This window comes from Cibotium barometz, chromosome 32, assembly GCF_041138505.1.
Source record: "Cibotium barometz isolate CiBa-2024 chromosome 32, ASM4113850v1, whole genome shotgun sequence".
NCBI lineage: Eukaryota > Viridiplantae > Streptophyta > Polypodiopsida > Cyatheales > Cibotiaceae > Cibotium > Cibotium barometz.
This window is the reverse complement of record NC_141077.1, coordinates 38,036,178-38,053,957: the sequence shown is the minus strand read 5'-3', so window position 1 is coordinate 38,053,957 and position 17,780 is coordinate 38,036,178. Positions and strand designations below refer to the sequence as shown.

Below are 17,780 nucleotides of genomic sequence, written 5' to 3'. Positions count from 1 at the left end.
TATGCAAAGTAATGATGGATATGTGTTAAGGCTGTGGCCATGTTTAAGTGTTTTAATATGCATTAATGGTATCAACAAGTGTGTCAAAGGCCCTAGTCCCCCGGGCACCTGCCACGAGTTACATTGGTATCAAAGCATAGGCTTTCTTGGAAGCGGAGGCTTCCTTCTGATAATAAGGAAGAGAAAAGATCTCAAGTGGGGACCACACTTACCATCATTGCTGTTAAGCATGGCCAGCCACTTCATAGCTTATGAAGCAAGAGCATGAGTAGTACACAGCTTGTTGATCTAAGGATTTATGAATTCACAAAATTTTATCTTGGAAGTGTGGAGTTGGCTTTATGTGCACACGTTTAGAACTCTTTCCATATGGATATTGTGGATTATATTATCAAGCTTACAGGCAAGCTATATGGAGATATATCTCGGGATATCTTAAGGGTATGGTGAGGAGATATTTCTTTTGGCTTCATGACCAACCTGGCAAAGAAAAGCTAAGCATACTTTGAGTTTGCAAAGTTGGTGCTTTTGCTATTCACTATTTGCCTTGAGATGGTTTCAGGGAAACGTTGTTTATGCCTCCCTTTAATGGGATGAATTCTTTATGGCTCCCTTTATTGGGAGGATGGATTATATCTATGGAGATTTCTTTCTTGGACGAGATTTATATAGATATTGGGCTTCGCAATTTCTATGGACGAATCTGTCTGAGTTTATAGAGAAGAAATCTTTGGATATCTCATGGATATGATGCTTTTATGGATAAAGTCCACCTCTACTCCAAGGTGTGTGGTTAGCACGGAGTATGTGGTAAGAGTTATGGTATACAAGGATTATGGTATACATGTCTATGGATTCATGGACTTCTTTTCTGGGGATTTGGATCCATCCTAAGGTTTATGGATTATGTTTATGACTCCCTTTTACTGGAATGGATTATTCTTTATGGCTCCCTTTATTTAGGATGCATTGGGACTTATGGAACTCATGGTTCACATACCTTGCGTAGTGTTCTCTTGTCCTACGTGCTCTCTTGAAGATTGTTTCTACCATGTGTGGGTGGAACAATAGAGAGCAGATGGAAGGGAACATGGACACTTCAAAGAGTAGTGACACGCACAGCATACCCTGTGTAGTGTTCTCTTGTCCTACATGCTCTCTTGAAGATTGTTTCTACCATGTATGGGTGGAACAATAGAGAGTAGATGGAAGGGAACATGGGCACTTGACAGGGTAGTGTGAGTTGGTGGCCAAAATGCCTACAAACTATTGGTGGCCGAAATGCCTATAAACTATGTGTAACAGAAATGCTTATGAAACACCAGGCTATCTATGCATGCGAGTGATTATTTTATCTTGTTACTTGAGCCCACCTCTCATCCAAGGTGTGTGGTCAGAGTACAACACGGAGTGCAAGTGGTAAAGTGGACATGACGCCTGGCTGACACGGGACTTATGTCTATGCCAAGGGTCATGCGAACTGATGCCTTGTTGACAGGAGACTTATTTTGTCTCGCCCATTTACTTGGGACATGGATTATGATATCTGGACTTATGGGACTGATTTGTCTCGCCCATTTACTTGGGACATGGATTTATTTATTTTTATGCTATATTAGAATCACTATCTTCCCATACAGAGACCAAGAGGTTCATTGTTCATCTCACCATGCATGTGGATTCATGTTGGGATTGTGAGAGGGCAATTCAATGAACACTCCACCTTATGTTGAAGTTAGTATCTCATGTGGGAACGAGGCTGAGTAAAGGTTATGGATTATTAATTAATCTATCCTACTTGGGTCGGCCTATTTTCACTATGGGTATAAATACCCCATGCTATCCTTTGTATCCTCAATCTATTCATTGCTAATACACGTCAGACTTGTTCGCCAACCTCTCTCTCTGCGTCAACTTCTCTCTCCTTCTCTCTACGTGTGTATGAGTGTGGCTTCCGCATGCTCTAACTCTGACATGGTATCAGAGCTTGAAGGCTTCTGATCCTTGGACACACACAAGGCACGAGGGAGGAGACGCGCGGCAGACTGCAAACCTGCGTTTCTTCTTGAAGCAGCCAAAGCACCCAAGGCCAGCAAAAGCTACGGAAAGTTGCTGTGCAAGGGGCAGCGAGGAGTCGGAGGGGAGCTCAGAATCGAAGGCGAGCTGGTGGCGCTGGACGAGTTGCTGCGGGCGTCCGCCTACGTTCTTGGCAAGGGCGGCCTGGGGATCGTGTACAAGCTAGTGCTGGGCAGTGGGCTGACGGTGGCCGTTCGACGGCTGGGCGAAGGCTGGTGTTGATTGACACGGGCAGTATCAAGCCCCTGCACCACGTTCTGCTGGGCGTCGGGGTCTTCTCCTACCTCATCACCCTTCCGCACGAGGGCCGACACCTCGCTCACCTTGAAGAGCAGGCCAAGCACGGCAAAGGCCACGGGCATTGATCCAATTCCAGGAGTCTCAACAAAGGCGGTGCCCAGCGCTCGAGACGGAAGTTCAAGCCATCGCCCGCGTCCGGCACCCTAACGTCGTCAAGCGGCAGAGCAAGAGGAGGCCAGTGGCACCGCTCGTGCAGCAGGAGTGCAGTCGCAAGAGAACCGCCGGCTGGGAGAAGAGAAGGCGAAGGGAGGAGACGTGCGTTATCGAAGACCGGGTCGACTGAGAAGAGGTGGACGGAGTTTTCGAGATGGGACTCCCGTGTTCGAGCAAGGATGACAAACTGAATGGAGACAATTATGCGCATTGGAACTTGATCATGAGGCTATGGTTTAGCAGAAAAGGCTTATGGGACATTGTTGATGGCTCGGAGGAACGTCCCCGAAGGGATAGCAATCGGTTCACACGTCTTCAGGAGGAGGAGTTTCTCAAATCTCTTGTGGATTGGGATGCTCACAATGCGAAGGCGATGTCGGCGATTGCAGAATCTCTCACCAAGGAAATTTCCCCTGCCATTCAGACTTTAAAGACTGCCAAGGAAATGTGGTCAAAGCTTGCAGGAATGTTTGATCGACTCAACAATGCGAGCAGTAACCCTTCTCGGCCAGTTGTTTTCCATCAAGTTTGAAACCGGGACCTCTATGCAGTCACTTCTAATGAAGGCAAAGGTTATCCATGATCAGTTATCGGCTATGAATAGTGCATTAACTAGTACCCAGTTAGCTGCCTTGGTTCTTACGAAGTTGCCTGAGGAGTATGAGATGGTCTCGAGGGCATTACGCTTACAAGTCACGAAGGAAAAGCTGGAATTTGATGATCTCAGCTCTTTTCTCATTGAGGAGGAAGCAGTGCTCATTTCCCAAGGAAAGATTCGGGTTCCGAAGGATGTAGAATCGGCACATGCTGCATCGGAATCTAATAAGAAGTCCAGGAGCCGTTGTTATAAGTGCGGAAAGCGAGGGCATTTGGCTCGGGATTGTAAATCCAAAGCTAAAGCTCAAGGCTCGACGAATGACAAAGGCAAAGGCAAAGCTGACGAGGATGACAGTGACAGTAATTCTAAAAGGGATGCTACGGCGTCTGCCGGTGTGGCGAGGACTACACTGGCACATGCTCCGGCATTCTAGCTTGGTGGATGGATGCTACCACGTGCTTCAGCCAGAGAGAGGCATGTGAGTGGCAGAGAGGGGCAGTCTGTGCTCCCGTTTTGGTGATTTGGACCCGTGTCGGAGTTCAAGGCACATGCATCTGGCAGGGAACAAGCTTGATAATCTATGGACGTGATGAGTTCGTAGTTCATTGGTAGCAGACTATGGATGGGATGAGTTCCTAGTTCATTGTCAGAGAATTTTGGTCGTCATGTGTCGATAGTTCAATGTTCAGGAGATCTTTTGGACGTGTGTGTTCTCAGTTCAACGAATGGGGGATCATGGATGTGGAGTTGTCTGCAATTCATTATTCTATGTGGTAGCTGAAGCTCAAGATGGCATTCCTTGAGGAGACAGGTTTTTTTTTGGTGCATTATCCGAGGTGTATTCGGTATCGGCCGGTACTGAGGTGTCCATGGTTGCATCATCGACTTGGTTTCTTCATCTATGCCCACTATGAGCTACAGAGAGGGTGTTGAAGTTAGTATCTCATGTGGGAACGAGGCTGAGTAAAGGTTATGGATTATTAATTAATCTATCCTACTTGGGTCGGCCTATTTTCACTATGGGTATAAATACCCCATGCTATCCTTTGTATCCTCAATCTATTCATTGCTAATACACGTCAGACTTGTTCGCCAACCTCTCTCTCTGCGTCAACTTCTCTCTCCTTCTCTCTACGTGTGTATGAGTGTGGCTTCCGCATGCTCTAACTCTGACACCTTACACGTGGGTTCGTGATGCGATTGTGGAGTGAGTGTTTCATTGTTTCCACACCATGCTTGTTGATCAGAGTTAGGATTGTATGGGAGAACATGGGAATTGTTGGGATTGGGAGAAAGGATTGCCAAAACTATGGAGAACTAGCTTTTCTGTCACCATGGTTTGTGCTCTTGAATGGCACCAGTTTGTGTGCATAGCACATGTTTCTGTGCGAGGCACTAGTTTCTTGTGCATGGCACTTATTTAAGTGTCTTAGCACCTGGTTGGTGATTTTCATTGGGATGTGATTATCTCATTGATATTGGCGATTGAGACACGATTGGCTCTTGTGCCTGTGTCTAGCATATCTTCCATGGATCTCACCCATTTATTTTGAGACATGATTTTAATATTGGTATTATGGAGACTTATTTAGTCTCACCCATTTCTTTAGGACAGATTCTTTCAATTATATTGGATGTCACCACCCTGGACATTTCCCAGTATGAAAGGGGTCTGGTGGACTCCAGGATGTCTAAATATTTAGAAAGTACAAGCTTTGGGAATGGGGGATTATCCTAGAATACAAAGGACCACACTCCTAAAATTTAGGAGAGTTTCTATTTTTGGCCCGACTCCGATGGAAATTTTGTTCACGTCATTACATTTGGAATTGAGCAGATACCAGGACTTAGCAAAGTGCCTATGACACAATGTCAACTAGTTGGGATATTTTTAGAGGTAAAGATTATGGGAGAACCCATCTCTTAGATTGGGACATGTGGCAAGAAAGTGGATCAAAGTGAGACAAGTGGTCTCACACTTGTCACTCCAGCTATTGTGTGGCTCTCCACTTGTCATTGTAGCCTTCTCTTGCCATTTTAGCTCATGGGAGGCCCAAATCTATAAATTGGAGCCCTCACTCTTCATTAAGGGAGGCTCTCTTGCTGCACACTAGCCTCTACCACCGTTACAGGCTGCCCCAATCATAGTTACCACGGAACGGGAACGTTCCGGGAACGTCGGATGCTAGAACGGGAGCGGGAACGGGAACGGGAGCGGATCGGGAACGTCGCGGAACGCCACGTCATATGACATGTCAGCATATGACACAAAAAATGTAACTTTTTGTATACGGATAGCCAAATATGCTTCCTAATATTTGCTCCCCCAAGACATGAACATACATTTCTGCAAGCAAAACAAACGTTCTGCAAAAATATATATATATATATATATATATTTATTTATTTATTTTTATTTTTATTTTTATTTTTATTTTTTTTGCGGAACGTTCCGGCGTTCCGGAAACGTGCCTTCGCCCGGAACGGCGTTCCGGCGTTCCAGGAAGGCGGAACGACGTTCCGTGGTAACTATGGCCCCAATGATGGCTACTCTCTTTCTCTCTCTTTAAGGCTGCCCATGAAGAATACCGGTTATTGGGGACTGTTTTGGAGGCTTCCATCACGAAGAAATACTGAAGGCAAGGATATTTAATCATTTATTATGATTTCTAGCCATTGTACTTGTTGTACCAACCCTTGTACTTGCTGTACCAGCCACTGTATTGGCTGTACAAGCCCTTGTACCTACTGTACCAACCCTTGTACTTGTTGTACAAGCTATACCAACCATTATACCAATTGTACCGACCACTGTACCTGCTATACCAGCCCTTGTTCTGGCTGTACCAACCCTTGTACCGGCTGTACCAAACACTGTACCTATTGTATCGACTGAATGGAGAGCTGAACCTGTTGTACCAGCTCTATTGCATGAAGACCCGTGGTTTTTGAGGAAGAATCAATACCCACACAGAGGTATATGGATTATTGTGACATGTGAGGGCTTTGACCGTAGTAATCACAACCTTAGGCTAACTAAACTACACTTAATGATGTTTAAGAGATAGACAAATATGTGTCAATGCAATGCAGCTATATTAGATGATGAATGCGGTTACAATGAGATCCAAATGGATCTATGCTGTCCTAGATGATGTCTACCCCTGGAAGAGAGGGAAACATGCTAAAGGATGATGAAGGATGGCTGTCCTCACTCCAATGCTGAGTTCCACCACTTGTATGCTGGTATCCCTCTATGTAGGAGTTGGGAAGATGGCTGAATATGCTGATTACTGATGTAGATGCTGGACTGAATGCGATGATGGGCTGAAACGTTGATGTCAGATGCCCCTTCATCCACTCAAACGCTGAGTATGCTGGCTTCCCTTGTCTCCTAAGAAGGAAACGCTGAAGAGAAGATGCTGACTATATGCTGAACTGTATCTCCCTTTGCTCCTAGGAAGGAAAACGCTGAAGAGATCCAGATATGCTATGCTGAAATGATGTGTTGCTTTATATATGAAGCTCTACTACAGGTCGGCCAGTATTCAGCAGTTGGCTGCCTATATATTTCTTCCACGACTCATAAATGCTCCTGATATTGCTGTCGGCTACTGTAAATAACCTGCCGGCTGGTCATAACAGGCCCTAACCTGAAGTAATAAATGCCCTAAATGCTCTTAATGATTCATGTGCTGATGTTGGTGAGAAAACCCCCCCATATGATGCTCATACTGATATATGCCTGGATGAATATCCTGATTAAATGCCTGATAAATCTTGATGATGTTTATGATGCTAAAATGATGCCATGTCACTGTACACCTGAATGGTGTGCACGTGACATTCCCCGCTGCTAAACTATTGCTGGGTGGTATACCTGGCAACCTTCGACTCCTTTGGTGATCCTTCTCCTCCGAACCACTGCCCCCTTCTGTCTTCTGCTGCCGGGACTGAGGTCGTCTGCAGGAGTGAAATCCTTTGAGCCAAGACTCTATGTACTGCGGGAACTGAATGGCAAATGCTGCTAAAACTGCTTGGAAATACCCGAGTCACCCCTGACCTGCCTGTGGAAACCTTTCACCTACCATCTCCGTCATTCCTGAAGCTCTGAACCTCCTGAGGCGATGTTGGAGCAAACTTCTGTCTTCTGTGGAAGAGAAACCCCCTGCTGCTGCCAGTTGAAGCCCAAAACTAGGTGTCGTCCTTTGATGATGGATGTCATTCTTTCCCAGAGAGTTCATGGGTAAACATGTATGCCTTGCAGATGCAAGACTGACTGCTAAGATGACTACTATGCAAGCCATGTGCAACCCTATATGCTGTGCAAGAATGCGGATGGATGGGTTACTAATGCATACCTAAGGGAAAATCCCTCAGGGTGGCCTGCAAGATTTTGAGAACTGGGTTTAACTGTGCGGAAGCGATTAACATGATGTCTGACTGAATGACTGATGGAATGAACATGATCTAAGGCTGGTTACCCTGTAACCCTCTGATACCAATGTGACATGTGAGGGCTTTGACCGTAGTAACCACAACCTTAGGCTAACTAAACTACACTTAATGATGTTTAAGAGATAGACAAATATGTGTCAATGCAATGCAGCTATATTAGATGATGAATGCGGTTACAATGAGATCCAAATGGATCTATGCTGTCCTAGATGATGTCTACCCCTGGAAGAGAGGGAAACATGCTAAAGGATAATGAAGGATGGCTGTCCTCACTCCAATGCTGAGTTCCACCACTTGTATGCTGGTATCCCTCTATGTAGGAGTTGGGAAGATGGCTGAATATGCTGATTACTGATGTAGATGCTGGACTGAATGCGATGATGGGCTGAAACGTTGATGTCAGATGCCCCTTCATCCACTCAAACGCTGAATATGCTGGCTTCCCTTGTCTCCTAAGAAGGAAACGCTAAAGAGAAGATGCTGACTATATGCTGAACTGTATCTCCCTTTGCTCCTAGGAAGGAAAACGCTGAAGAGATCCAGATATGCTATGCTGAAATGATGCGTTGCTTTATATATGAAGCTCTACTACAGGTCGGCCAGTATACAGCAGTCGGCTGCCTATATATTTCTTCCACGACTCATAAATGCTCCTGATATTGCTGTCGGCTACTGTAAATAACCTGTCGGCTGGTCATAACAGGCCCTAACCTGAAGTAATAAATGCCCTAAATGCTCTTAACGATTCATGTGCTGATGTTGGTGAGAAAACACCCCCATATGATGCTCATACTGATATATGCCTGGATGAATATCCTGATTAAATGCCTGATAAATCCTGATGATGTTCATGATGCTAAAATGATGCCATGTCACTGTACACCTGAATGGTGTGCACATGACAATTATATTGTTGGCTCGGCATTTCTACAGCCTGTGTTCCGGCTTGGTAGCCTCGTGTTGGGCTGTGTTATGGCATTTGCATATGGATAATCCGGTATCTCCCGTGGGGAGAGTAAGGCCCTCAAAACTTGTACATGATATTATTCTCCTTCGGTAATAAAATACTCGGGGGGGGGGGGGGGGGGGGGGGGGGGGGGGGGGGTCAGCCCATTCCGGCCTCTGTGGTGTCACATGTGCAAGCTCCATTTTCAGCATTTGTGGATGTTTTGTCTAGCTTTTATGTTTTATGCAGAGTGATGATGGATATGCGTTAAGGCTGTGGCCATGTTTAAGTGTTTTAATATGCATTGATGGTATCAACAAGTGTGTCAAAGGCCCTAGCCCCCCGGGCACCCGCCGCGAGTTACATTGGTAAGGCTACCAAGCCAGAACACAGGCTGTAGAAATGCCGAGCCAACAATATAATCCATATACCTCCGTGCATGGGTCTTCATGCAATGGAGCTGGTACAACAGTTCAGCTCTCCATTCAGCCGGTACAATGGTTGGTACAGCCGGTACAAGGACTGGTACAGCCAAAACAGTGGTTGGTACAGTAAGTACAAGGGCTTGTACAGCCAATACAGTGGTTGGTACAACAAGTACAAGGGTTGGTACAACAAGTACAATGGCTAGAAATCATAATAAATGATTAAATACCCTTGCCTTCAGTATTTCTTCGCGAATTTGCCGTTTCACTTTGGCCATCCGTTCGGGGATGATAAGCTGACGAAAACTCAAGTTTAGTGCCCATGTTATCAAATAAAGCCCTCCAAAAGAGGCTTGTAGTCCTGGGATCTCTATCCCCAACAATGGATTTAGGCATACCATGATGCTTGAAGATATTAGCAAGAAAAAGCTTTACCATATGATCAACTTTAATGGTTTTCTTGACGGGCAAGAAATGAGCTTGCTTTCTAAACCTGTCCACAATGGTCCAAATAGCATCATTCCCATGCTGGGATCTAGGCAAGTCCATAATAAAATCCATAGTAATACTTTCCCAAGGTTGCGAGGGAATAGGCAATGGCTGAAGCAAACCTGGAGGTTTTTGCCTGTCAAATTTCACCTTTTGGCAAGTAATACATGCATGTACATAAGCCTCAATGTCTTTACGCATGCTTGGCCAAAAGAAATCTCTCTCAATCATGCGTGTAGTGGGCATGATACCTCTATGACCAGCATAAGGTGGAGCGTGACATTCCTCCATACCCTTTGGACGCAAATCCTTTACCACACAGACAATTATCCTTCATAAGATAACCGTTGTTAATAACATATGAGGCATGTGAGTGACCAACCATCAAATCAGTCCATATATGGCAAAAATCAGCATCCAAATGATACAAATCACACATAGCAGATAAGTCCCCATGAGAGGCCGTTGAGACTACAGCCACATAAGGCCTCCTGGATAATGCATCTGCCACCACATTTTTCTTTCCTAGAGTATGTACAATCTGAAAATGAAACATGGAAAGAAAGTTTGCCATTCTCATCTGCTTCTCCGAAAGCTTTGTTTGAGATAGAAAGTATCTCAAGCTTTGATGATCTGTCTTGACTACAAATTCAACCCCAAGAAGATAATGTTTCCATATCTTTAAGGCATGAATTACAACCAAGAGCTCTTTCTCATAGATATCCATATGAAGCTCAGCATCATGCAAACGACGGCTCTCGTATGCACTGCATTTCCTTCTTGATTATGGACAGCTCCTATACAATCGCCACAAGCATCACATTCTACTACGAATGATCTTTGCAAGTCATGAACAATTAATACGGGTACACATATGATAGCACGCTTGAGTTGCGCGCAACTTTCCTATCAGTGGGGTAACCTGCACCTCTTTACCAACAAAGGTAGCTTCTGCTTCAATCTGAGGTCCCATGTTCTCAACCTCAATACCGAAGGCAGCTGCCATTTGTATAGAGATGAAGTTATCGGTTGCACAATCATCAAACATGAATAAGGCGGGCTGATCCTTGATTTGACCCCAAGCTTTGCATACCATCCGCTCTTTTGCATCATGTTTTGTGTTTCCCTGCACATCGGGAACTGCATGTACATTAGCCTTGGTCTGCTTGTCCTCGTGCTTTGGTTTGCGGTCAGGGCATTGTCGAAACATGTGCTCTTTGCTGCCACAAGAAAAACATTTTCTCTCCTTGGCACATTGCTCTCTTTGCTCGGGGGTCAAGCCAAATTTGTTCTTCTTTAGGCCATGATCTTTAGATGAGGTATTTTCAGCTTTACCTCCCTTGTGGGTCTCCCGGAAGTTCCTTTTGGGTGGCTGTCCACCTTTTGGCACATTTGGGACAGCCTTGTCTTTGCCCTTTGAACCGCCTTGATCTTGCTTAATTTTGAGCACCAATTGCTCCGTAGCAAGAGCAGAGGCTGTAAGCTATTGCAAAGTATGTTTCGGGTGCAATTCAATGCCCGAACGATAAGCTGGTTGCAATCCGGAGCGAAACTTCCTCTTTCTTTCATCCTCAGTGATTTGCATAAAAGGAGTTACCTCAAGCAACACTTTCCAAAACTTGTTGACATACTATTGCACACTTTCATTATCTCTTTGCTCAAGTCTATCCCACTTTTGGGTGAGAGTTTGCTCCGCATTTGGTGGCAAAAACTGAGCATAGAATCTGTCCTTAAACTCTTTCCAGGTGCAAATGGGATCTTTGATGATCTTTTCAGTGATCCACCAATGAACAGCGGTCCCCTTCAAGACCATGCTAGCATGGCGTACTTTAGACTTCTCAGTGAAGTCCTCATCGCTAAAAGCAATGTCAAACTGTGCCACAAATGCTAACACTTTGGAAGCATCATGCTCTCCATGAAAAACATCAAACTTAACGGACTTGTCACCTGCTTTCCTTGAGCTTTCTGGCATGAGGCTCATGGTCCTCTCTTTTTCTTTTTCCTTTATCCAACGGGACAGCCCTATCTGCATGGGCTCCATGGGCCATCATGGAAGTTTCATGAAGCACGGTAGCATGTGCTCCACGAACCTGAGAATCAGATGCATGTGACCTTCCTGCATAAGGCAATGTCTCTCCATGAGACAACTCAGTAGGCAAAGCTCTTCTAGTGCCAGACCTGTCACCCCTTCCATGGGATACATGTCTTGAATGCATGTGACCATCATGCCCTCCATGTGCACTAGCATACATATACCTGTCATGCTTTGTGCCTTGTGGAGAAGACGCATGACGAGAGGTGACTGTCACCTCTTCCTTTTGCATAAATGACCTCAACCTGGAGGAGGTAGGAAAGTGCCAACTCCCTTGGCTTCTTGCCCACTTCCCGTGCCATGGACTCAAAAGTCACATCTACCATTGCATCTGCTTTCCTTGCTTCAATGGCACTTTGCACATGGAGATCTTCATGCAAAAATTTCAGCTCTTGCTCTTGTGCCTGCAAAAGCTTTCTCATATGCTCCAATTCAGCCCTCATTGCATCAGGCTCTTCTTCTTCTTGCATGACTGTCTTTCCTCGAGACAGTTGTCCCTTTGAATCACTATTATTTACCCTCTCAAGGGGCTTGTGCCTTCCTTGTAAAGCATCAGAACCACGCGAGGCACTTGATGGGCCCCTCGAACCAGGCAGTTCGAAAGGGTTGCCTTGGCTGTCCATTGTGTTAAGTGTGCTAGAAGCGGGGTGTCCAATACACAGGTTCGTTTCCCCACTAAGAAGAGGGAAATAACCGTGCTCTGATACCAATGAAACCGATCCCGTCCAGTGGGAATAGACTCCGTTGGACACCCACACGCATAATAGCACAACTTAGTTATCACAATTTGAATGGACAACTTAATAACAACTAAAAGTTAAAATGAAATGAAATGTTGATAGATGGACACCAGCACTGGGGCCGGAACGGGCCGACCCCCCCCCTCAATATATGATATATTATTGGGAGTATTTAACAAATACAATGCTCCATGGGTTCAAAGGACAAGATGATGTCCATGTACAACTGAGATGAATACAGTACCAAACAAGAGATTCGAAGTAGACGTTCGAAGGAGAGTGACCCCCTTGAGTGATCAAGTCTCTACGGTCCTGTGCCTTCACTGGAATCCGCGGAGAGCGCCCCACTTGTGTTCCAGGACCACACACAAGCAGGCGCTCCCGTACTAACGCATGGCTCTCCCAATCTCGGCACCCTTGGACCGTGGTTTTCCACAAGCTTGGACTGCCCGGCACCGAACGGGTGTTAACGGTAGAGAGAATCCTTTATCAGATTTATAACAAAATCCTTTACTTAAATCTGAATCCACTTACTTGTAGCTCGCTAATGGAAGACAAATACCCGAGGTGTTTGTGTGCAGCTACTTGAGAGGGACACCAGGACACAACAGCCTGTCGAGGAGGATGAGGAGAAGCTGCCTGTGTAGAAAGTGTAGCCACCTGAAGAGGGGAGGTGCAGAGCCGCCTGTAGCCGCCTATGGAATGGAGGCGCAACCGCCTGTAAAGGAACACAGCCGCCTGCTGTGCAGGACGCAACCGCCTGCTGTGGAGGAAGAGACATAGCCGCCTGCAAGGGGAGGATGAGGAGGCGCAGCCTGCTGTGGGATGCGCTGCCGCCTGGAGAAGGCACAACCACCTGCTATGGAGGAGGTGCACAGCCTGCTGGAGAGTATGCGCAGCCGCCTGCAAGGGAGGAGGAGGCGTCGCCGCCAGCTAAAGAAGAAGCGCAGCCTGCTGGTAGAGAAAGCGTGACCTGAGGATGCAGTAGTCGCCTGGCTGCAGCCCCTTGTGGGGTGGCGCAGCCGCCTGTATGGGCAAGAGACACCTGGCTATAGCCGCTTGTGGGGAGAAGGCACAGCCGCATGCAGAGGAGGTACAGCCGCTTGCAAGGGAGGAGGAGCCGCTGATGGAAAAGAGGAGCAGCCGCTGATGGAAAAGAGGTACAGCCGCCTGCTGGAGGGGAGGAGGTGCAGCCTGCTATGGAAAGGCGCAGCCTGAGGAGGAAGCGCACAGTCGTCTGTCTATCCATGAGAGCAAAAGGATGGTCGCCTCTTTGTAGGTGTTGGAGGGGAAGTACACGACCACAGCTGGCCGGCTCCCCACGCTTGCATGGGGACAGCTAGCTTCAAGGAGTGGTGTGGGTAGGTGGCCATGCACCTACCCCCACACACATAAAGGGTTAAGTGTGGGGTTTCCCTCCCCACCTTGGCCCACACGTGGGTGCCCATAATGAGTGCCCACTTTTAAATGAATGTGAACTTACAACCTTATAAAATTAAAGGTTGGAAAGGAAAGCTATTAAACCAACAAGTGCAATACACTTACCACCTATTCACACGCAACAAAACTCGTCAGAAGACAGAGCAAACTTCACGACTCACTGGCAGGCGTCCCCGCTCAGTAAGTGGCACGTCAAACAGGCAAACACAAGAATACAAGTCATGCAAAAACAGTTTCAAACATGCAAAACATGAATGCATGTGCAAATAGTATCATGGACATATCTCCCGTTCATGGAACAAGTACAAAACATCTGTCGGGCACAAAAATGGCACGACAGGAAACATAAATCCTGGTCTTCCTATGGAGTGACAATCCCATAGGTAAGACACAGATCCAGGCACGAGCCTCCCTATGGAGTGAGTCCCATAGGCAAGACACGGCTCAAATACTGGCTCTTCCATGGCGTGACAATCCCATGGATAGAACACAGTCCAGGTCATACACGGGTGACACAAGTCTGGCTCCCGTCCATGTTAAGCAAAAATACTGGCCCCTTCACATAAGACACCGGCCTGGCCTCAAGTGAACGAGACACAAATTTGGAGATGGACCAAATGGTCGGCCAATTGGTGACACAGGTTCGCAGTGTTTATGTGTTTTTGTTGCCCACTGGATCTGGCCAACAGCAATTGTCACCAGCACTTCAGCCTTAGGTGCAGTAGTTAACAGGGCAGCCTGCAGCTTCTTAGGTTCCCTGTTTGTGAATGTAGCAATTCTTATGCCATTAAATTTTCTGGTATGCGATCCAGTTGCACTTCAGCTCATGCATAGACAAAGGATCCTGTAGATCACACAGAGCAGTCCCCTAACATTAAAGTTTCGTCAGACTCAATTTGCCCACGTTTGAACTTCCCATAAGACTTCCTCTCTTCTTTGCTTTCCTAACAGCTTTGGCAACTCAATCCATTTCTTGCTTGTTCAATTGAGAAGCTACCTAGCAATCTCAGCACGAAGAGGTTCAACAAAGCCTTCGATTTACCTATTAACTTACCAAATTAAGGGTGTTGATGAGTTATTTGGTTAGGATGTCTTAATGTGTATACAGATTAGGCTGGTTACAAACTAACTCCACCACCTGAGGACTCACCCCAACCCTTGTTAAAGCAATGGGGCACTATTATGTAGCCAACATGCTTGTCGGTCAATCATCTTCGTGAGGAGAGGTGCAGCCATTCGATTGGGCTTGAGGATACACAGATCTGCCTCTGACCTGTGAATATCTTCACTCTCTCATACTACACCTCAATTGTGCTGATGTGTCAGTTCACTACATGTCACTAAAGAATGCTGATGCGTACAACAGTCCACCATTTTTGGCTTAGCTTCAGGGCATACACAAATGGCTGTTATTTCATCCTTAGATCACTCTGCCATTGTCACCAATCAGAGAACTGAAATCAAGGCTGTTGCATCAGAATGGCTGCACCATTCCGTAACGTAAGCTAGACTGGAGTTTCTTCCGACAAATGCTGAGTTGTAAAAAAGCCTGGTGATTCTGGCTTTGACCTCTTCTCATTTTTCAGGGGAGAAAGGAATCCTGGCATCCATTCTCCAATGCTTACAAACACCTAATGCAACAACAAAAATCAACCCTCTACATCCACAACAACCCTCTACATCCACAACTTTTTTATTTTTTGCAAGGAAGTTATTACTCCCACACCCTTTTCCTAATCCCACTCCTTTATGGAGTGGGGAGTCACCCCTCTACATCCACAAGTTAACTTGAAGCTTTCCAAACTTGCTAACAAAGTTAAGGCCACTGTAATAAGTGCAGACTAGGGTAGCAATGCAGCGATCTCCCTCGAGAACACACAAATCTGCCCTAGGGAAACTTCTGTCAACAAAGAAACAGGCAAAAACTAGACCAGGTATAGATCTCTAATCCCTGAAACGCCACAGTTATTTCAGCCAGGTCAACCATTGATAGAAGCACGGTGATAGCACCTACCTGTGAGAGTCACCGTCTCGGTTATAATCGCATAGAAGGAACTGCTTCCCGCTCGCTTCGTCCCAGAGGACCTGTGCCAATGGACTGTGTAAGATGCATTTGAGAAAAAGGAAAGAACCTAATATGATGCAGATCGGACACGGAGCAGATCTGATGTAATGTGTGTATGTATGCATGGGATAATACCTCCAAGGGCTGATCGACGAGCGAGAGAAGGTCGGACGAGTGGTCGGGCAGCAGCAGGAGCAAGGAGGACAGCGCGGTGCGCGAGAGAGAGGGCGGCATTCTGCGCATCAGACCCAAGGCTGCCTCCATACTTGGCTAGTAGAGGGCAATGTGTTGTTGGCGCCTGTATAGAGGGCTTGCCTTTGCCTTGCTTCCAAGAAAGGTATCGCGTTTTTTCATTTTGCATTTGGTCTGCCACACACACTGTTCTTTTTGCTTTGAAAAAAATTTGGCCAAAAATGAAAATTATAATTATTTTAAAACTAGAATACTGAATAAGGCACCAAAATGTGTTGTTTCCTTGAATTAATTAATTAATATGAAAAGGCCACCAAAATCATTTGTTACATAGCCTTCATAGATTACATAATACTAAAAATGAAAGATAATAGAGGAGAAGGTACACTTATAATAGGATGTGACTATATTCATTGGATCTCCTATGTGGTTGAAGTGATGCCTAGATGTCACTAAGTGTGAGCTGACAGTAAAATGGGGATTGACGTGCCTACCAAAGGGGAACCTATGATGCCCATTCCATCAAAGAAATTAGAGAACTCATCAGATGTAGAGCCAATGGAGAGAGAGAGAGAGAGAGAGTGGCCCTATTTCACCCAAACTTGGAGCCAAATAGAGTTAGGAAGAGAGAGAGGAGAGAGAGGGTGGCCCTATTTAACCCCAATCATATTAGAGTTCTCCTATAACATGCCAATTCTCATGTGACAGCAGGTTGCTCTAGCTACCACACTGTAGCTATGCAACTCTCGAGATTGTTGGAATTAGGGTTGCAGGAATGCACACACAACTTCAAGAAGATGAGGAAGCTTGAGCACAACACAGTAGTGTATTATGAGTGCCAAAAATGAAAGATAACCAGCCCTAGAAGATAATGGGCGTATATACAATGCACGGGGGAAAAAACCTCCTAGTGAGGGAAAAAGTGCCCCGGCGGTCCTAAGTGTGTTCACACACATCACTACTATAATATGGTAACAAATCCCCCCTGGAGTGATGCGGTGAACAAGAGCTAGCACTCATGTATAGGGAAGTGTCTAGCTATGTGGACGAATCCACAAAAGGGAGTAAGCCCAAAGCTTTGCGAAAAGCTTCGAACTTCTCACGAGGCAGAGCCTTTGTGAAAAGGTCTGCAAGGTTATCCTGTGTTGGCACATAAGCCAAACTGATCTCTCCTGCAGAGAGTCTCTCCCTGACATAATGGTAGTGCACCTCAATGTGCTTCGTACGAGCATGGAACACTGGGTTCCGCGCAACTGCCAATGCGCTCTGACTGTCAGTGAAGAGGGTGGTGGCAGATGGCTGCCCAACACCCAAATCAGCCATAAGGCGTCTGAGCCACACACACTCAACCGTAGCTGTGAAAGCTGCCCTGTACTCAGCTTCACAACTAGAAGTGGCCACAGTAGGCTGCTTCTTGCTCAACCATGATATGCATGAGCTTCCAAGCATGAAGCAAAAACCACTCGTGGACACGCGTGTGTCATAACAACCAGCCCAGTCAGAATCTGAAAAAGCATGTAAATCTGGCGGCAATGATCCCCCCTTGGGATAAAACAACCCAAGATGCCGAGTACCACTCAAATAGCGAAAGATACGCTTCACTGCCTGCCAATGCTTAATGCCTGGGCTATGCATAAATCTGCTCACCTGTGAGACTGCAAACTGAATGTCTGGCCTCGTAATGCATACATAAATGAGGCAACCAACAGCTGTCTGATAGAGTGTGACATCAAAGTGATCTCCAGCATCATGAAGACTCAACTTCAAACCTGTCTCCATTGGAGTAGCAATAGGCTTGCAGTCTTC

General features: G+C 46.1%; 1 protein-coding gene across 2 annotated transcripts in view; it reads right to left on the bottom strand.

Annotated features, from left to right (window-relative positions):
• The window catches only part of CPB (Subunits of heterodimeric actin filament capping protein Capz superfamily), a 35,034-nt gene extending 18,893 nt beyond the window's left edge, over nucleotides 1-16,141 (bottom strand). The window contains exons 1-2 of one of the 2 annotated variants that reach the window (XM_086772354.1): nucleotides 15,918-16,141; nucleotides 15,732-15,802 (exon numbers count right to left, since the gene is read on the bottom strand). In XM_086772354.1, the coding sequence (XP_086628480.1) occupies nucleotides 15,732-15,802; nucleotides 15,918-16,046 (200 nt within the window). In that variant the 5' untranslated portion in view covers nucleotides 16,047-16,141. The remainder of the gene's footprint in view (nucleotides 1-15,731; nucleotides 15,803-15,917) is intronic. The other variant, XM_086772355.1, reaches the window with a different exon arrangement.
• Between the last annotated feature and the right edge of the window lie 1,639 nt (nucleotides 16,142-17,780).